The 21,538-nt window shown below is 39.9% G+C and overlaps 1 protein-coding gene across 1 annotated transcript in view; it reads right to left on the bottom strand.

Annotated features, from left to right (window-relative positions):
* SLC38A4 (solute carrier family 38 member 4) overlaps positions 1-21,129 on the bottom strand; it is a 35,411-nt gene extending 14,282 nt beyond the window's left edge. The window contains exons 1-11 of the mRNA XM_047788047.1: positions 20,884-21,129; positions 16,226-16,316; positions 15,312-15,427; positions 11,357-11,430; positions 10,796-10,888; positions 3,573-3,654; positions 3,406-3,488; positions 3,246-3,304; positions 1,926-2,201; positions 1,722-1,801; positions 289-389 (exon numbers count right to left, since the gene is read on the bottom strand). Coding sequence (XP_047644003.1) covers positions 289-389; positions 1,722-1,801; positions 1,926-2,201; positions 3,246-3,304; positions 3,406-3,488; positions 3,573-3,654; positions 10,796-10,888; positions 11,357-11,430; positions 15,312-15,427; positions 16,226-16,316; positions 20,884-21,002 — 1,174 coding nt within the window. The 5' untranslated portion in view covers positions 21,003-21,129. The remainder of the gene's footprint in view (positions 1-288; positions 390-1,721; positions 1,802-1,925; positions 2,202-3,245; positions 3,305-3,405; positions 3,489-3,572; positions 3,655-10,795; positions 10,889-11,356; positions 11,431-15,311; positions 15,428-16,225; positions 16,317-20,883) is intronic.
* Positions 21,130-21,538: the final 409 nt, after the last annotated feature.

The following is a 21,538-nucleotide window of genomic DNA, read 5'->3' on the forward strand; positions in this document are numbered from 1 at the left end:
GGCAAAGAACTATCCTCTCTCCCTTTCCGAAAAATCTTTAAATTTGAGGGATGGTTTTTTACAAAACAAGTGGGAATTCACAAATTATTTTAACCTGTTAGGCAGCCCAGTTCAGGTCCCATTTTCTTAGGTCAAATGACAAAGCTAATACAGTATGTTAAATTGAGTATGTATATCCATAGGTCATGCTGCTTATTGAGAGTAATTAAAAGAATTGTACCTACCCAGGTTAATGATCAGTCCAGCTAGGATTTGCACAAAGAGAATGACTTTGAGAGCGTGACCTACCATAAAAGGTTAGGTAACCAAAGAGGGCAGCAAGCAGGTACATAGCAAGCATCCCTGTGATGGAGATGTTGGACACTGTTTGCATCTTCCTCTGGGACCGACTGAAAAGGAAAAGAACACTGAGCTTTGTTTTTGTTTTTAATGGATGAAAATAGCACTTTAAGTACAAATTAAAATTTTAAAAATAATTTAAAAATGGTATGTCTGTGTTGCTCCGTATAAAACCCCATCGCTAGTGCAGAAACGTTGCTTATTTAAATTCGCCTTAGGGAGCTGCGGAGGATTTGTTTCCATTTTCGTAAACATGCCTTCATCAGTCTTGAGAAACGACTGTTTCCCTAGAAGAGGATTGTGCTAAGTATGCTTGTCTGTTGGGTATTTATGAATGTAATTAACACAAAAATCAAACGGGCTTCTAATGCAGAAAGGCTTCATATTTCACAGTGAGACGGATTTGAGGACAAGAATCCACTGCAATCAGCAAAGCACTACGTCTGGGAGGTCAGCCTTCCTGAAGCCTGATACTGTTACCTGGCCAGCTTCTGGGAACCATTCTAGAGGCACCTGGCTGCTCAGAGTCCATCATCCAACCTCTAGAATAACTGCCATCCCTTCTCCATCTTGTGGCAAAAATCAAGTGTAGAGTAACTGCTACATGTGATTTTCCATGCAAATCAAAGACATCAGCATATTTGAAAGTGTTCTAAAAGGTTTTTTTTAAGATGTAAACCACAGTTTATGGGGCAAGTTAGAACAAAGACTGAGGTTACTGATGTCTGGGTAAAGAAGATGAAAATTATTATGACAGCCCCGCCAAGGGTAAAGGAAGAAACTGCTGTAGTGAGAGTGGGCTCAGACCCACTCACCCCCAAGTGCATGTCAAAAGCCTCAAAGGGAAAAGAGTACTAAGGAATCATAGAATATCAGCTGGAAGAAACAAGACTGTCTGGCCAGTGTCTCCACTACATAGATAAGACAATGAAGGCCAGGTGCTGGCACCTCGCTGTGATGGAATGTTTTCTAGGCAGGGGGTAAAGACAAGTGACATTCGTGGCTTAGCAAGGCTGTCCTCAGCATAATTTTTGTTCTTCATGAGTGTGGGTCATTTCCAGTTCAGGTGACATCACTGCTTCCCACAATATTCAAATTCCAATTCCCCAAGCCTACCAAAATTCTGATAGACATTGACTCCTCCTCCTCCTGAATCCCAGGGATCCTTAGGGTGGAAGAATAGGAGAGAAGGAAGCGGATAAGATAGTGCAGTAAGGAGGCTGATTTACACCTTTGTGGTTACAACACATGGCTGAGGAATGGTTATAGCATAAACTCTCTGTGAGGAGAAAGCTGTAAACTCTGCTTCTGTATAAAGCACTGTTGAACATATGAGCACATTTTCAAAGCAAATCAGAATGCTAAAATGATGGCTGCCTTACTCTTTAAGTTCACTGTAGATGGGAAGGACCTCGGGGTGGCATACAAAAGCAAATGCTAGGATGGGAATTGCATAGGCCGTCTGAAAGACAAAGACAACACCGCATGTTTAGCATTCCAGCACAGATGGCTACCCCGGGGCCATCTCGGCTTGTGAAATAAAAACGCAGAGGCCGTGTGGCGAGGCTCTATGGCCTCTCACTTACCCGGGAGTTGAATACAAAGTATTTGGGCTGACACTTGTCATCACTGTGTGCTTCGTACTCTACTCCACTGCCGTGAAGAGAGCCCTTGGCCTGGTTCTCATCCAGCCCCGCAGGCTTCTGGTGGGTGTAATCCATCATGAAGTTCACACCGCTACTCTCGGAGTTGTTGGGCACCATGACCACGTGCATGGGAAGGGTATTGTTGAAGCTCACATTCCCAACGTTGTGATCCAGAACCGGCAGAGGGCAGGGTATTTGGAATTTCTTGTAAATCACCTAGACCCGATCATTAACAACAAGAACAACGTCATCCTTTTGAGGAAAACAGTAAGACAAAAATCCGTACTTGTGGTTTACGGTGTAGAGTTGAGGGAACCCTGCTGAGGATCCCTTTCAGACTAATGGACAGTTGGAGATGCCCTCCAGCCTCTCCGCGAAGGAAAGAGTGGGAACCGTGGTTGGCAAGCCTGCCCCTGAGAGCCAACAAGATGGTATTTTGCATAAATGTACCCCAAGTTTCATGCATACTCTTCCATAAGAAAGATGATCATTTTCTTGCTGCATTTCATACAGTTCATTTCTTCAAACTAGTGAAAATATGGGTTTTCAGAAATTGCTCCCCACCTTTGCCTCTGTGGGAAAATGCTGTATGAATGTTGGCGTTCATATTAGAAGAAATTCCCCCTTTTGGAAAGGAGTGGGGATGGAGGGGGGAGAAAGATTTCTTTCTTGAATTTCACTGTGGTTACCCTCTCCTCATGGGTAGAATGAGTAAGAGAAAATGGCTGATTCATGTAAATATGGCTGATTCTATAGCCTACTCATTTATCTCCTGTGACTCTGCACTTCTTTTTTTTAAATTTTTTATTTTTTGGTTGCACCTGTGGCATGTGGAAGTTCCTGGGTCAAGGATTGAACCTGTGCCACAGCAGTGACCTGAGCCCCAGCAGTGGCAATGCCGGTTCCTTAACCCACTCAGCTACCAGGGAATTCCCCTGGGACTCTTCACTTCTTCTTCCTCCACTCTTCTAAACACTGGGTTATTGTCCCATTCCTCCTTGAAGTGTTCCTTTTTGTCCAAATATACATCCAGTGTGCCTAGAACACACGATGAGCAATGGTCTTGACATTCTAACTCAACTATATTTAAACTCAGGACTGTTCTTTTCTTATTCCAAATTAGAGTACAAGAAAATGGCCTGTGATGCAAGAACTATTTCACGCTAGTGATGTACTTGAACTAAAATGAGGACACCAGTTCAGGCACTGAAAGCATCACATGCCCACTAAACCAAAAGGATCATGTCAAAAATCACTTACCACACTGACAAAAAACACCATGCAGGTAAGAGAAAATCCGCTGGTATAACCAAGGTAACCTAGGAGTCAGTAGAGAAATTCTGGAAGGTGAATATGGCATCTACAATCAGCTTACCTCTTAGAACATGAAATGAAAATAAAAATGGAAAACGAACTTTACCTAAATTTTTAAGAAGAGAAAGTGGAAGAATGATCGCAACAGACACGAAAATGACGAGGTAGTTGCCATTGAGGTACCATTCTCTAGAACAGAAGGACAAGAATCAGGATCAGAAAAGACCAAGTAGAATGAGTTGCCTGATGTTACAGAGAGAAGAGAAGACATACCCAGTATTTTCTTCAAGTCCCATGAAGGCTCTGATTACTTCAGGTAGTTCGTATTTAATGATAAAGAGGTAGCTTGACATTGCTGAAATGGAAAACGTGACAGCTTAGCGGTGTGCCTGGCACTCACGTCACAGGCAGGGTGTGAGAAATCCAGGCATGGGGGATGCCCATCCTTTTCAGTAATCTCCCAATGGAGACAAAAGCCACCCACTTTGAATTCTGTACGACTGCCAGGTCCCTCTCAGAAACAGGCATTTGCCCTTTGGCTCCTGTCTAAGGACCTTTGCTAAGTATCCATGCTGATTCTGTGTTAAATTCAGTCCTGAGGTTTTCACACTTTGCAAGCTTTTCCCTCAATAGTTATAAATCATCTTAGCCTTTCTAAATATTTTAGTGTTGATAACCTGGTCGGGGTCTGGCCACAAAAAGCATGGGCCAGAGAGAGGGGGCAGAATTACAGGGTGGCGCTGGGTAGAATACATGTCACTCTAGCCTTCTCTAGATTTGGGCTCCATTCAAGTCCTCTGTCATCTCCCTGGGGGACACAGAAAGTCTCAGACCACTGATTCTCTAAACTGGAGTCATACTGGATTGGTGAAAACAAAAAAGTACAAAAGATGACAGCTTCTTGGGAGTTCCTTTGTGGCTTAACAGTGACAAACCCGACTAGCATCCATGAGGATAGGGGTTCCATCCCTGGCCTCACTCAGTGGGTTAAGGATCTGGCATTGCGGTGAGCTGTGGTATAGGTCACAGACATGGCTTGAATCTGGTCTTGCTGTGGCTATGAGATAAGCCAGAGGCTATAGCTCCAATTTGATCTCTAGCCTGGGAACTTCCACATGCTGCAGGCGCAGCCCTACAAAGACAAAAAGAGAGAGAGAGAGATGATAGCTTCTCCAACCTTTGTGAATGAAGGTTTTTAAAAAAATATTCTCTGTCCAAATATGAAGTTATATCAAGTGGCAACATTTCTTGAGCATCTAGATAAGTGATGTGTGTGTGATCATGGGCTCTTCTGAAAATCTGTTCTATAAAAATCTGTAAACCCTCACCCTGGAAAAACATATATGTATACATATGCAGAACGCACACTTTTGCCTAGGGAATTGATGCAACATCTCTTTCCCAAGTCCATGAACTCAGTGAAGTATAACACGAATTTGCTATTTCACACGTGGGCAAAAGACTCAGTTAAAAATAAAAACTGACAAGTTTTGCATTGTAAGGTTTCAGTGTGTGTGTTACATCCTTCTGGTGATTTTTTCCTAAGAGGCATTTAAAGCAGATATTTACGTTGCAAATTGAACTATGAATAGTTTAAAAATATTTCCTTAGCTTCAAATAATAGTAATAACAATTTCCCACATTGTTTAGTTCTGCATGTAATTAGCCGAAAAGCCACGTGAAAAAGAGAGATGCCTGTTATGATCTCCATTCCGCAGCTGAGGATATAAAGATTTTTGAGAGATGAGATGCCATGTCCAAGATCACACAGCTTGAAAGTGACAGACCGCATACAAAACATAAGATCCCTCATTTCAGGCCAGTGTTTCCTCTCTATTGTGAAATGAAAAGATTTTTACAATACCTGATGTACCTTCTGTAAACATGATTTGGTTAATCTTTACAAAGGCCTTGGGTAAAGCTAAATCTTACAGAGGGTAAACAGAGGAGATATTTCTGATTAACTGGTTCAGTGAGGCAGCATTCAGTTTTAGAGCTATTAATCGCTGACTTTCAGTGATGTCACCTCTGTTAATGTGTTTGGTCTTTGAAAATTCAGAATGACCCAGACCTGTCTGAGTAATGTCAACATTATTCTGCTAATGTTGAAACATCCGTGGTAAATGTTCATTTTTCAGGGGATTGAGAAAATTAAACATTCTAAGTGTGGAGTTGCTAAATACAGAAATACAAGTGTTTCTTTTTGGCCACAATAACCACTAATCATATATAGTAACCAAAGTGAGAGACTTTCAGCGATGGTGTATGAAATCTCATCTTACTCCCTGAAAGCCACGCGGGTTTTGTGTGTGGAGGGTGTGACTGAGAGGCCATGTTAGAGTTTATTCCATTATTTAGATGCACAATAGTAGCTACCCTTGGAATAATAAAAAATGGTATTGCCGCTCAACCTGCTGGGTTCGCGGTTAAAAAGTATGTCCAGTTAGTTCAGTTGTCTGAACAAGTATGTTAGATCACCTACAAAGAGATCCTATGAAATGCTTGGTATTTTAAATCTTGGTAAGGCTGAAAATTTGAACCAAATGGAAAGCAATTTATTTGATAGGGAATGGGAACCTTATATTCTTATGGCCCAACCACAGTAAAATGGATGAAACAATTCCAGTGTTGCTGTCAAATTCTACCTAGGATTGTAGTCTTACTATATAAAAATATGAAAGACATAAATACCAACCATTATGATATGGCTGGATTTTATTTATCCGCTTACCAACCATCCATCATCAGGAGTAGGTATGGTTGGATAAAGGTTATTAAAGGAATGGCTGTATTCCAGAACTCCTAGACAATTCCAGTGATTTTATTAATCAAAAAGAATGTCCTCCTTGCGAGATCCCTGTGCAAGTTTGTTCAGTGCAGCATTGTTTGTGATAGTGAAAAACTGGAAACAATCCAAAACTGTTCATCAAGAGATTCATAAACCAATTATGGTGCATTTGTACAATGGAAAATTCAAAAGCTATTAGAAAGAGAACTAGGCAAATAACATTCAAGACATATGGTTAAATTAAAAAAGCAAGCTGCACATCAGTATTATGAGATGATCCAATTTTAACAGTAACAATATATTTATTAAATTTACCATAGAGGAAAACCTGGAGAGGTTATTTCTAAGATGATTTACATAAACATTTTTTGTTATTTATATATTTATGTAATGTTTTATTTTTTACAATTAGCATATATTTATCTTATAATTATAAAAATGCCTATTTAAAAACGATCAGGAGATGATCATCTCAATAGATGCAGAAAGAGCATTTGACTAAGTCCAACATCCATTCATGAGCAAGACTCTTATCAAAGTGGGTATAGATGGAATATACCTTAACATAATAAAAGCCACTTATGACAAACCCACAGCAAATATAATGCTCAATGGAGAAAAGCTGAAAGACTTCCCACTAAAATCTGGAACAAGACAGGATGCCCACTCTCACCACTGTTATTCAACATAGTATTGGAAGTCCTAGCCACAGCAATCAGACAAACAAAAGAAATAAAAGGTATCCAACTTGGAAGGAAGAGGTAAAATTGTCACTGTATGCAGATGACATGATACTATATATAGAAAACCCTAAGGACTCAACCCCAAGACTACTTGAACTGATTAACAAATTCAGAAAAATAGCAGGATATAAGATTAACATTCAGAAATCAGTTGCATTTCTGTATACCAACAACAAAATATTAGAAAAGGAATACAAAAATACAATACCTTTTAAAAGTGCACCCCCAAAAATTGAATACCTGGGAATAAACCTGACCAAGAAGGTGAAAGACTTATATGCTGAGAACTATAAAACATTAATCAAGGAAATTAAAGAGGATTCAAAGAAATGGAAAGATACTCCATGCTCCTGGGTCAGAGAAATTAATATTGTAAAAATGGCCATACTACCTAAAGCAATCTACAGATTCAAAGCAATCCCTATCAAATTACCCATGACATTTTTCAAAGAACTAGAACAAACAATTCAAAAATTTATATGGAACCACAAAAGACCCAGAATTGCCATAACAATCCTGAGGAACAAAAACTAAGCAGGAGGCCTAACTTTCCCAGACCTCAGGCAATATTACAAAGCTGCAGTAATCAAGACAGTGTGGTACTGGTACCAAAATAGACATACAGACCAATGAAACCGAATAGAGAACCCGGAAATAAACCCAGACACCTATTAATCTTTGATAAAGGAGGCAAGAATATAAAATGGGAACAAGACAGTCTTTTCAGCAAGTGGTGCTGGGAAAACTGGACAGCCACATGTAAATCAATGAAACTGGAACATACCCACACACCCTGCACAAAAATAAACTCAAAGTGGCTTAAAGACTTAAATGTAAGACAAGATGCCATCAAACTCCTAGAATAGAACAGATGCAAAACATTCTCTGACATCAACTTTACAAATATTTTCTCAGGTCAGCCAAATTGACAAGCTTTTGCACAGCAAAGGAAACTATAAAAAAAAAAAAAGACATCTTACAGAATGGGAGAAAATAGTTTCAAATGATGCAACTGAAAAGGGCTTAATTGCTAAAATATACAAACAACTTATACAACTCAACAACAAAAAGGCCAACAACCCAATTGAAAAATGGGCAAAAGACCCAGATAGACATTTTTCCAAAGAAGATATACAGATGGCCAATAAGCACATGAACAAATGCTCAACATCCATGATTATTAGAGAAATGCAAATCAAAACTACTATGAGGTACCACCTCACATAAGCCAGAATGGCCATCATTAATAAGTCCACAATTAACAAATGCTGGAGAGGGTGTGGAGAAAAGGGAACCATCCTGCACTGTTGGTGAGAATGTAAATTGGTACAACCACTATGAAAAACAGTATGGAGGTACCTCAGAAAACTAAATATAGAACTACCATATGACCCAGCAATCCCACTCTTGGGCATATATCCAGACAAAAATTTCCTTGAAAAAGACACATGCACCCATATGTTCATTGCAGCACTATTTGCAATAGCCAAGACATGGAAACAACCTAAATGTCCATCAACAGATGATTGGATTAAGAAGGTATGGTGTATATATATATACAATGGAATACTACTTAGCCATAAAAAAGAACAAAACAATTCCATTTACAGCAACATGGATGGAACTAGAAACTCTCATACTAAGTGAAGTAAGTCAGAAAGAGAAAGACAAATGATATCACTTATATCTGGAATCTAACATATGGCAAAAATTAACCTTTCCACAGAAGAGAAACTCATGGATGTGGAGAACAGACTGGTGGTTGCCAAGGGGGAGGGGAAGGGGGATGGAGTGGGATGGACTGGGAATTGGGGGTTAATAGATGCAAACTATTCCCTTTGAAATGGATAATCAATGAGATCCTGCTATATAGCACTGGGAACTATATCTAGTCACTTCTGATGGAACATGATAATGTGAGAAAAAGGAATATATATGTACATGTGACTGGGTCATCTTGCTGTACAGTAGAAAATTGACAGGACACAATAAACCAACTATAATGGAAAAAAATAAAAATCATTAAATTTAAAAAAATGGAAAAAAAAAAACAATCAGGAGGGCTCCAGAGACATGGATATTGAATCCAAGAACTGGGAAGAAGGAAGCATGTACTGAATCTGTATTTTGATGACTTTTTGAGGTTGAAATATGACTTTGCATAGATGAAAAACTTGGACTCAGAGGTATACAGTGACTTTCCAAAGGTCACAGATCATGACAGAAACAAACTTAAATTCAGGTGCATCAGGCTCCAAAAAATTATTCTCTACTCAAGGGTTTTTAAATGTCTTTTTAAAACCAGTAACATACCAGATACAGTTTAATAAGGCTTAGGAATCCCAGAGGAGTCAGGACCTAAAAGCCTGGAGGAATGATGCACCATTTGTGACAAACGGAGGTAGAGAGCTGGAGAATGTGTGTGATAGGGTTGGAGGATTGTAAAAGTTGGGGGACAGAATATAGTTCATTGTGGTATCACACAGGACACATAGGGAACAGATGATAGACAGACAGGTAGATAGATACATAGACAGATACAGAAGTTGGGAGGAAAGGTATCAGAAAAGGAGGCAAAGGAATGATGATAAAGACCCTTATATGTCAGACTACAGAGATTAAATTTTATCTTAAAAATAATGAGGGCAGGCTGAAGGATTTTATGCATGTGAGAAGCAACAGTAGATCTAAATTTGAGAAAGTTAATTTGGAGGGTGAATTACAGGTGGAAGAGGGGAAACCTAGGACAGGAGGACCAGTTAGATGGCTATTGCAAGAGTCTGAGCAGAAACAGCAATCACCTGAACTTTGGAGGTGAGAAGAGAAGGAGTGGAGAGATTCGAAAGGTAAATAAGAGAATGAATGGATGAGAGCTGGTATTTGGATGTTCTGGGTTAGGGAGAGAGGGGAGAGTTTAGACTGACATCCAGATGACTGCCTTAAGAAACTGGATGCTCAAATGAATTTATCACATCTGTAGTTGTATAATGATCATAACAATCTGATTTCACAGGATTTCCATCCCACAGCCCAGGCACATCCCCCCACCCCCCAAACTGTCTCCTCCAGAGAAATTCATTTGAGTAATTAAAAAAATGGAAAAAACAAAAAACAAAAACAAAAAACAAACAAACAAAACAAGGAACTGGATGCTGCTGGTATTGTTCATTGAGAGATGAAAAGAACAGAAATATAGAATAAGAGGTTTGGGGACTGGGTAGGAGGTGAGGAAATACGGGCCATTATGTGTCTGGGTCATGCAAGAGGACATAGCCACTAGGACGTTTGAAGTATGGGTCAAGATGCCTTAGGGTCAAAGGCATGAAAAGATCAGTGAAGTAGGTGGGCAAACATATCACCTGGAACACTACTGAAAATATATATTTCTAGGCTCTACTCTGGAAAAGATCATTCAGTAAGAATTATAAGAATTGTAGAACCAAGAAATCTGTGTTTCAGAATGCTTCTGATGCCTGGCCAGATTTTTGCCTTAGCACACCTTCTAGGGACACTCTCCAATGGGCTGGCTCTGTGCAGGCTGTGTCTCAAGGACTCCAAAATGTCCCCATGCCCCTCAGATACTGATTTTTCAATTTTATGAAATGAACTCAACCATACATGTGACGCATCAACTGTCTGGGTAATGACAGATGTAAGCACTCATGAGTTAATTTTTTTTAAGTAATAATTAAAGCCATAATAGCATTTGAAATCAAGGAAGGTTTCATTCTATATTTTAATTCCAGAATTCATCTGGCAGGATTTTACACAGTATTTTATTTCTTAGATAAGGCTATTTTTCATTAATAAGGGACAGCAAATCTATTTAGGGAAATTTACTTGTAAATTTAAAAACTGTAAAGCAACTATTTTTCTGTATTTGCCTGTTTATTGCTAGAGTCTTCTCATGTCTTGAGCATCCTTGAAAAGTTTAAAATGGTTTGTTGAAAACTACATCCTCTTACCTCCAATGTTCTGCATTGTAATGGAAGCAAAAGCTCCGATTTTCCCAGGCCATCCAAATGCTTTTTCACCCAGTTTTTCATAAATTAGAGATCCTATTGTCAAAGATGAAAAGAACCTCGTTCAAAAATTGTTTTAATGACTAAAATATTCTTATCATGTCATACTACCCTGGTGCTTCAAACATGTAAATAAACACCCTACAGAAATGACAAACCCCCAAATACGAAACCTCAAAAGCTGACGCAAAATATGGTAAATGTTCTCCAAACAAGAAGCAATGGCTTCATTCATTTATCTTGGCTTCATGCAATGAGTCAGAACAGTTATGTCTATCGTCCACCAAAAGTCTTTTCTCTATTTAGCTGAACTCAAACGGGTTGATTTTCACTTGTCTAACTTTCCCAGATAACTAAAAACATTGGAGATACCATGTTGTTTGGGGTCAGAAGAAAATGAAATGTAAAACTGACTGACATCCTCCTATAGTCGTGGGGCTACGGACTGAAATACCCTCTAATGAGAATCAAAACAGAATGTCTTGGGTGTAATGAGAGGCCTACCTCCTTCCTTGGAGGTCTTTAATAAGAGATGGACTGAATAGAGTGACAGGATTGCCACAGCAAGCAGCATGATTCTGTGAAGGGAAGAGAGAGTAGACAATAAAGTTTCTAGAAAAGATATGATGTGATAATATTAGGTATTCTGATACATTATTACATTGGTCTTTTCAATCATTAACTTTCTACGAGTTTGTGAATTGGGGAGAAGCTGAAAAATTCTGTTTAGAACTCCACAAATGCCCATTCTTTCATGACACAGAACTGGAATTAGCTTTATTTTCTGTACCAAAGTGTACCACTTGAAGTCCCTAACATTATCTTTTTTTAGTGTTACCCAACAGTAGAATCTGGTTTATAACTTAGATACTAAATGTACAGCAAAATTAGCAAATACTGTATCTACTTACAGTATAGGGCTATATGGTTACGATATTTGCATGACAGTCCCATGAACATTTATAACTGAGGGGCTATTCACTGACGTAACTAAACTTGAATCTAAAATCTAGAAATATAGGGAGCTCCCATCGTGGCTCAGCAGTTAACGAATCTGACTAGTATCCATGAGGACATGGGTTCAATCTCTGGCCTCGCTCAGTGGGTTAAGGATCCGGCATTGCCATGAGCTGTGGTGTAGGTCGCAGAAGCGGCTCAGATTCTGCATTGCTGTGGCTGTGGTGTAGGCCAGCAGCTGTAGCTCCGCTTTGACCCCTAGCCTGGGAACTTCTACATGCCGCAGGTGCAGCCCTAAAAAGACAAAAGGGGAAAAAAATCTAGAAATATAGAAGCCAAGCCAAAGTCTGAGCTCCACCACTACTGATCCTACACATTAGATGGTGGAAACCAGAGGGTCAGGCAATTGCCTGTATAATAGAGAAAACAGAAAGGTAGGTAGAGGGTGCAGAAAACCTTTGTTGTTTTCAGAAAAAATCATTTGTGGTTCAGGACCCTCCATAAGTCCACAGGCATGTATGGTGTCTTTATGTATACAGTGGTCAGTGCTTCTCTAAAAACAAGAAGTGGAGAGCCAAAATAAGACTGTAGATAGAAGCATCTCTGTAATAAATTAAGGCAAAAGACCAAGCTTTACCTGAAAAAAATGTTTAATCTTATCATTTTATGTCATCTTTTTATTGAAGTATAGTTGATTTACAAAGTTATATATTAGTTTCTGGTATACTTGCAGTATATATGTGTGTGTGTGTGTGTGTATACACACACATATACATATATTATTTTTCATATTATTTTTCATTATGGCTTATCACAGGATATTGAATATAGTTCCCTGTGCTATACAGTAGGACTCTGTTGTTCATCCATTCTATATATAATAGTTTGTATCTTCTAATCCAAACTCTCAATTCTTCCTTTCCCCATCCCCCGCCCCCTTGGCAACCACAATCTATTCTCTATGTTTTGAGTTTTTTTCTGTTTTGTAGATAAGTTCATCTGTGTCACATTTTAAATTCCATGTATAAGTGATATCATACAGTATTCAACTATCTCTTTCTGACTTACTTCGTTTAGTATGATAATCTTTAGGTCTATCCATGTTGCTGCAAATGGTATTACTTCAGTCCTTTTTATGGCTGAGTAATATTCCATTGTATATGTTACCACATCTTCTTTATCCATTCATTTTCTGATAGACATTAGGTTGTTTCCATATCTTGGCTATTGTAAATAGTGCTGCTATGCACATTGGAGTGCATGTACCTTTTCAAATTATAGTTTTGTCTAGATATATGTCAGGTGTGGGATTGCTGGATCATTCTGTTTTTAGTTTTTTGAGCAACCTCCATATTGTTTTCCAGAGTACCTGCACCAATTTATATTCCGACCTACAGTATAAGAGAGTTCCCTTTTCTCCACACCCTCTCCAGCGTTTGTTACTAAAAAAATCTTATTCTTTGCCTGTTCTATATGGTGAGAGTACACTAAACGTTCTCCCCACAATTGATCAAATTCTTCGGTAATACATGGGGAAGTCAATGTTGCAAATGTAGATCTAGACTATGAGTTACAAATGCTATAACTCTTCTAGCTCTATTGTGCTCTCATTTTTCATGAAATATGTTCTCCAGAGCTGTCTTACTCATATATTTTCCTATATGCCTTGGGCATTTATCTGCTTTAAAAGAGTTATGTAATTCAGATTACATACTCGTTCCCTGGAGAAATAATGAGCATTTCTTGTATTCTAAACCTACCTGCTTTAGCAGAAACTCCTACAAGTAAAACCAATGACATCCTATGTCACTTGCTGGGAATTAAGGGAGATTGCTGAATCCAATTTGGGCTATTTGGATACATAAAACACACTCCCTAATGTGCTTTAATTGCTCCAGTCAAATTAATCTGCTAAATGTTTACAGGCTTGAAATGAGGCTCTCAATTTTAAAAATGGAACACTCTCCACCCGTGAACATGATCTGTGGCTCTAGGATCAGGGGACGTGTTTCCCGCTTCTATTCATCAGCGATCTATGAAAGCATCCTAATTTATTGTAATGGTGTGTGTCATTCGTAAGGAGAAGGTGGTCTTTCCGTCTTAGAGGTAGTGTACATTACAAGACTATACACGTATACATATGAACATATCTCTAGCCATTAAGATGCAGAGAATTTTTTTAAATTACCTTATTTCAAACATGGCTTACAAAAGTAAAATCGACAGAAAAATCCATTCAGCTAAAAATTATACCTAACAGTTCAATCGAAGCACTGACACAATATAAATATTTATAGTCCAGCCTGACCCTTAGCCTGCAAATAGCTGTGTGATGACCTAATCACAACTGATGTTCAGAACACCAGCAGCATATATTTACAACGTAAAGGTTGAATTCTTAGACAGTTATTTAACACTCCAGCATTGCATTAGGGATTGTGATGTGTGTTCCTGCTGATGCCTAACATTAGACTTTATTCCCGTGAAGAATTTCACTGCTGCCAACTGTGTCTTGGAAAGTATCGGGCCATACGTCATGCACAAATGCCTGTGGCTGTCTGTCACTGACAATGCAGTGTCCATCCTCCAAGTCAGCCATGTGACACTGCCACCACCACACAGCATTTGGCCAAGTTTGGGTACAGTGCACAGGTTTAGGAATAAACTCTGGCCACTTTGCAAAAATGTTTTTTTTTTTTAGTTGGGATCCTTAGGCCAAGCACTGTACTAGGCCTTGGGGATAGAGACATAGGATATAAAATCAGAGCTAGGCTCAATCCTTTGGAGCTGATAGTCTAGCAAGGGGGACTGACATTAACTAAATGAATCAGACAACTGCACTAAAATATGAACACTGTGGTGAGTGTATAATAAGGTGGTGTGTCCCAGTCGTGGAGGTTGGGGAAGGGCTGAGGCGAGGCTGAGCTGAGCTATGAGGAGTTAACTAGTTAACTAGAAGAAGGAGAAGAAGTTTCTAAGATCACATGCAAAGGCCCTGGGGTAGGAAGGAACATGGCACCTTCATGAGATGGAGAGAAGGCCCCTGTGCCCAGTGTATCTGGCATATGGGGTATGGGGGAATGGGGTGTGAGATGGGACCAGGGCATGTAGGACTCTGCAGGTCTGGTTTGGAATGGGATCTTTTTCCTAAAGAATGTGATTTGCTACTGGGAAAGATCTTTTCAACTACTGAACACCAAATTACTTTATAATGAATTACTTTGTAAAATGGTCTCTCTAGACTAGTGGGGCTGCCCCAACACTTTGAGGTGGTCTAGAGCATAAACTTTCTGCCCTTCAGTTAGGCATGGCTGGTTGAACAAGTACCATGATTAGACTGGTCTGATTCCTTCTCACTGCTATTTAATTTAAAAGGAAGAGTACATGCTAATTCTTTTTCAGATTACTCCTGTTCACAAAGATCAAACTTCAGATTGTTAATTAAAAGAACACTGGGTATGCATGGGCTTTGAACCAAGTGTGGATAAGTCCATTCGCTTACATGAAAAGTATGATCCCTGTGTTGGCCATGGCATAGGACAGGCCCAGGATTCCACTGCCCATGATGGCATTACTCAGGTTGAATGAAGACATCCCAAAGGAGGTGGTTCCAGGATGCTTTAAGAAAAAGAGACGCTGTAAGCAAATATTTGCCAAAGGATGAACATTTTTTGGAGTATCTTTTTTTTTTTTTTTTTTTTTTTAGGGCTGCATCTGCAGCACATGGAAGTTTCTGAGCTAGGGGTTGAATCAGAGCTGCAGCTGCAGGCCTACAACACAGCCACAGCAACACCGGACCTGAGCTGCATCTGTGACCGACACCGCAGCTTGTGTCAAAGTGGGATCCTTGACCCACTGAGCAAGACCAGGGATTGAGCCGACATCCTCACAGACACTATGTCACGTTCTTAACCGACTGAGCCACAAAGGGAAATCTATTTTTTTGGATTATTCTTATCCCACATTATCTTTACTGGAGGAGACTACTGTCCAAAGTTGAAGACAAAGATAAAATCACCGTGAATAAAAGCTATTACTCTACTTCAATACAAGTGTGTCATTTTCAGTGGAATTTGAAAATGCCATTGACTTTTCAGTGGATCCTTGATTTCAGCAGGGGTCTCAGTAAAAGGAAAAAAATACAGGTTAAGTGACCTCCAGAAGGGAACCATGTCTGGCTGCAGATTACATTTGGGTTAGAATGATTTCTCCAAAAAACAAATAAATTTCATAAATGATTTATGCAGCCATATGGCGAACAGGAAAAACAAGCCCTTATTCCAGTAAGGGCCTGAATAAACAGAGAATGTGCTGATCAAGGCTTGGAAAATTTCAGTCACATTGTTTTCCTGCAGAGACCCAGGTCGATGAGACACCCTCAGGCCCTGTTTACCGCCTGCCAGCAGAGTCACTTACATGTTCATCGTCATAATTGGCCAGCTTCTTTTGCCCCAAAAATCCATTTGTCAGGAATTTTTGACTTTCAGCATCTTCGTTAGCAAATTGACTGAAGCCACACAGACGAGGGAAAATAAGACAGGAAAAACAGCGAGGTCAATGCTCTGAATTATATTTCTGTTTCAGGTCATCTAAGTCACTGATTTAGGGGAGGAAAAATAAGACCCTTAACGCTCTTTTTCTCTTCTCCTTCACATTAGTTTTCCTTCCAGACCAATGGCTGAGCCCCATTTGTGAATATACTTTGGGAGAGAGGAACAAAGTTATGAAGGGAAAAAAAATGGTTTTTTTTTTTTAGTTGGGACCTTTTTTAAGCCTCATTTCTTCATCGCACGTGGACTATGCCAAAAAGAGAATAATTAAAGCCGATGTTGTTGCCATTTAGAGCCCTCCCAGAGGAAGGGAACAAAGCAGCGACCGAGTTTTCTCAACTGCGCATACACCATGATCAGATGATCTTATTAAGTCATAAATATTTATTAAGTGCCTATGCACTGTCATCCCATCTCTCTTGGTGCTCAAATGTCCTGGAAGAGAAACCTCAGTATCCCTGCTCTAAAGATGAAGCGACTCTGGCTTCAGAGTAAGGTGGCAAGCCCACCCCACCAGACGCCAAGCCTAGGGTCCCCCACAGCAGCATGCAGCCCCAGGCAGGGACCTGTAGCCAGTATTTTCTTCTTTTTTTGGCTCCACCTGTTTATACACGTAGCTCTTGCTGGAGAAAGCTCCCTGTTGTGTTTGGTTGTTTTGTGTGTGTTTATTTTCATTACTCTGAAAATGTACTTGGGTTATCAGACAACGGATGAAATTAAGAAAAACATTAAAGATACGCAGTGAATTAGTAGAAGAGGTGGGAGGGAAGCAAGACTTCAAGATGTGACTAGTCCCGGAGCATCGTGATTGTGGTCTTCTGGGTACAGGCTGGAACCTGCATATGCTCTGACAGTACTGGTTGGCTCTTGCAGCTTATGCCAGAGGCTTTAATGATACAGATCAGTCACATCTCCAAAACACTTGACTAATGAGTCCACCTGCCACCATAGTATTTTGACACTATAAAATATCACATGGGCTTTCTTTTTGTTGCAGGAAATCCCCAAATATGCTTTTTTTTGGGAGGGGGGGCATGCCCATGGCATGTGGAAGTTCTCTGGCCAGGGAGTGAACCTGTGCCACAGCAGTAACCTGAGCCACAGAAGTGACAGAGCCAGATCCCTAGCCTGCTATGCCACTGCAGAACTCTGCATGTTCCTCAGAAGTGCTTTAGGGTTAGATAGACTGCAATTGTTAGAGCATTTGTTGCATGAGAGAGTAAGATAAAATGATTACAGAGTGTTTTATTAAAATAACCCTTAGAAATAAAAAAGGGAAATAATTATTATAGATCTGTACAAATTATCTTTTATTATGGAAGCTAATCCTGAAAATATCTTATGGGAAAGAAGGATAACAAGGTTACCATTTGAGAATAGACAACAACAGCAGGTAAAATCACAAAGTTTTATGTGCTTTCCTAAAAGCCAAGAAGTGGGTTTTCTAGAACCCCAATGTACAGGTTAGGAACATTTCTTGTCATTTTTCTATTTCTCATAGGAAACATAATACCCTCAGATACTGCCTTCTTCCATCTCTGTACTCCTCCCTCCTTTTTTTGTGCTGTATTTTTTTTAGGGCCGCACCTGCGGCATATGGGGGTTCCCAAGCTAGGGGTTGAATCAGAGCTGCAGCTGCCAGCCTATACCACAGCCACAGCAATGCCAGATCCAAGCCATGTCTGTGACCTACGCCCCAGCTCATGGCAATGATCCTTAACCCACTGAGTGAGGCCAGGGAACAAACCTGCGTCCTCATGGATGCTAGTCAGATCTGTTTCCGCTGAGCCACGACAGGAACTCCTTTTGTGCTTTATTTTAACAGTCTGTAGTTAATATACCTCTATGTGGAAACTGGTACGTAATGTTCATAGTTGGAAACTAAGATGATAAGATGAAATTAAGCCTAAAATGGGCCTGATGATTATAAAAACAAAAGTGTCATCCATATTTAATCTCTGGAACATTGAACATTCCATTTTTCGCCTTAATCAATAAACTAGAATCCTTTAGTCCCTGAGTAATTTTTAAATTTTTAAATGTGAAAGTAAAGAGATTACCTTCTTTGAGGCATTTGCAGGTTCTTCTTTCAGTGTGAGATCAGTTGTAGTCATAAAACATGCCAAGATTGTATAAAATACATGAGAAATGTCCCCAGTGTCTTAAATGATTTAATGCCAAACCCAGCATATATTGAAAACATAGGTATAATAATTCCAAATAAATGTATTATGTTTCACTTCCCCCCATTTACATTTCAGAGACCAATTCAAACCAAACATTAAAAGAAAAATCACTATTTAAAGTGATCATAAAATTGCAAAATAATGACCCACTTGAGTCAGGAGTTACAAGCTAATTCACTGTAAGAGATCTAGAACACACCGTTTGGTGCTAACAAAAGCATTCTTGCTCTTTCCATGATGGCTTTCAGAGGCCCACATTGAATGCCTCTGTAGGACTGTTCTTGGGACCATGTCTCCTTCAGCTCTGCCACCTCATAGAGCTCATATTTGTATGCATCCTTCTAAGAAACAAAAGGGCCCTCAGATTTAATCAGGTGCTGAGGAGGATGAAGTGGGGGATAAAAAAACAAAAGTTTACTGAGTATTGTCTATCTTAAAGGCGCTCATTTAATCCTCAGCAAGGCAGGCATTGGTTTTCCTCTCTAGATTTTCCTCTGAAGCTTGAAGAAGATAATATCTTCTTGAAAGTCCAGAGACTCCTCCATAGATCCAAAGCCCTGGGTTCTACCACACTGTGGCTCTTCCAGAGTCACCCAACCTAGAAAGTGCCATGTTGATATCACCATGGCCTCTCTATCCAACACCACTAACTGCACCAGCTCCTTGGAGGAAAGAGCACTGCTTCCTCCAGACAGCCTTTCCTGGATATTTGAATGCAATAAGATGTCCTGGTCTAATATTCTCTACTTCCTACCCAGATTTGGTCAAAAATTCACTTCCGAGTGTCTTAAATCATGCATAACTTGTATTATATGATATTCTGTGAGAAATTAATATATTTATCAAATAACAATCATGCAGCTATTCTGCACCATGCAGTGCCATTAACCTGTTGGAGTGGCATCATGAACATGTGAATAGGGAGAGGGTGCACCAAGGAAGGGGTGGGCACCTCTAACTGGGGGAAGGCTTCATAGAAGACCTGGCATTGAACGACAATGAGTGCAGTCAGTGGAGAAAAAGGAGAAGGTGAGTGGGTAACAGTAAAAGAAAGCATTCCAGGCAGACAGAACAGAATGAATTGTGTTGTGAGGAGTTGTGAGTGGCTCAACAAGGTGAGAAAAGAGGTTACAAACAGGGAGCAGACCAAGAGATGGACAGGAGAGCTGGGTGAAGGCCAGACAATGAAGGGCCTTATATGCCAAGCAATGTATAGTCTAATATTTATCTTTTTTTTTTTTATGGCCATACCTGTGGCACATGGACGTTCCTGGACTAGGGGTCAAATCAGAGTTGCACATTAGGGGTCAAATCAGAGTTGCATGCTTGCAGCAAGATGGGATCTTTAACCTGCTGAGCAGGCCAGAGGCTGAACCCGCTTTCTCATGGACATTATATCAGGTTCTTAACCCACTGAGCCACAACAGGAACTCGCTAATGTTCATCTTAAGGCTAATGGGAAATCACTGGCAGGTTTTACTTAGGGAGGGAACATGAACAAATTTGCATCTGTAAAAAATTACTTTTGAAAGGGATGTAGAGGGCTAGTTGGAGGAGGGAAATCAGGGCTGTTCTAAGGGGCAGGTGACAGAGGATGAGCGCCTGGAGTAACATGGTAATAGAATGGATACAGACAAGTGGATGGACTTGAAGCATTAATGAGGTCAGACCAGCTGGGCTTGGTCAAACATTGGATGTGCGGTTTGGGGGAGGAATGAGTCAAAGTTGACACCAAGGGTCCTTTGGCAGAATTGCTGAATCACGACATTGATGACTCTTGCCAAGATGAATGTGCTAGAGGAGGAGGAAACTTTGAAGGGAATTACAGGAGTTCAATATTAGGCAGTTCAGACCCACGAGTCATCCAGTAGAGATGTGTAGTAAACAGTTGGCTATAGCGATCTGAAATTCAGCTGAGATGACTAACAGGCTGAAGATACGGCATATGTTCAGTGGGTGAAGCTATGATCGTTGTGAATGAGGTTACTCATAGGACACTTTTAGCCAGAGAAGCATCCCTGCAGAATGCTGGAGATGTTGCAACATTTAAAGGGCAAAGGAAGAGGAATCTGAAAAGTCCGAAAGGGAAGAGAAGTGATAGCTAATATAATTAAAATTATTCTCTATTACTATTTTCACTGTAACTGCAAATCTAAATTAGTCACACAAAGGACTGACACGCAATAATGATATAATAATATGTATTTCAGGATCAGGGAGTCGATGTCTCAACATCAAAGTCATGGTTATCGCTCAGATAGGTAATAAATCTAATTCTTTCCAGGGCCATAGACCTCTCTTATTTTCCCATGGAACCTGCTCATTTTTAACCCCATACCTGCTCATTGCTGCCTTTTCTAAATTTCCCATCCCGGTGTAGCTATCTTGAACACTTTCTCCACTGATGCTCTCATCATCAGGTTCGATGTTGACATTGCTCAGTTCCATGGGATCCATTTGAGCTGTCAGCGCTTTCTTGTCCACACACAAGCTCCTTCAGTGTAAACAATATACTGTACCTTCAGCTTCAGGCTCTTCCTGAAGCTGTGTGATGTTCAGAACACACCGTTCTGCAGACAAAACACAAAACAAATCATTCTGATTTTCATTAAATTAGATAAATAAATATGAATCACCTCTTTGTATATGTTCTCTGTAAACAAACAAAAAAACATGGAAAGGAAGTAAACTCCTGCAAACTTCACATAAATTTGTCCCCAAAAGTTCCCTTACCCAGGAACAAAAAAGAAAATGGAAGAGAAAAAGGAAAATTATTACTAAATTGCCAAATCAGTGGGTATTTATAGAATATGTATGTATGGCAGGTGCTTTGCTAGTCACTGTAGAAAGAAAAATAAATAAATCTTAAAAGACAGCAGCAGTCTTCCAGAAGTCTGAGGTATTCGTAAGCAGATTTCATGACTTCAAAACAACGGTGACAGTGGTAAACTTGATAAAGGAAGACCTGTGAAGGCAGAAGGCAGAACCTACCA

The sequence above is a fragment of the Phacochoerus africanus genome, chromosome 7 (assembly GCF_016906955.1).
Source record: "Phacochoerus africanus isolate WHEZ1 chromosome 7, ROS_Pafr_v1, whole genome shotgun sequence".
Lineage (NCBI taxonomy): Eukaryota > Metazoa > Chordata > Mammalia > Artiodactyla > Suidae > Phacochoerus > Phacochoerus africanus.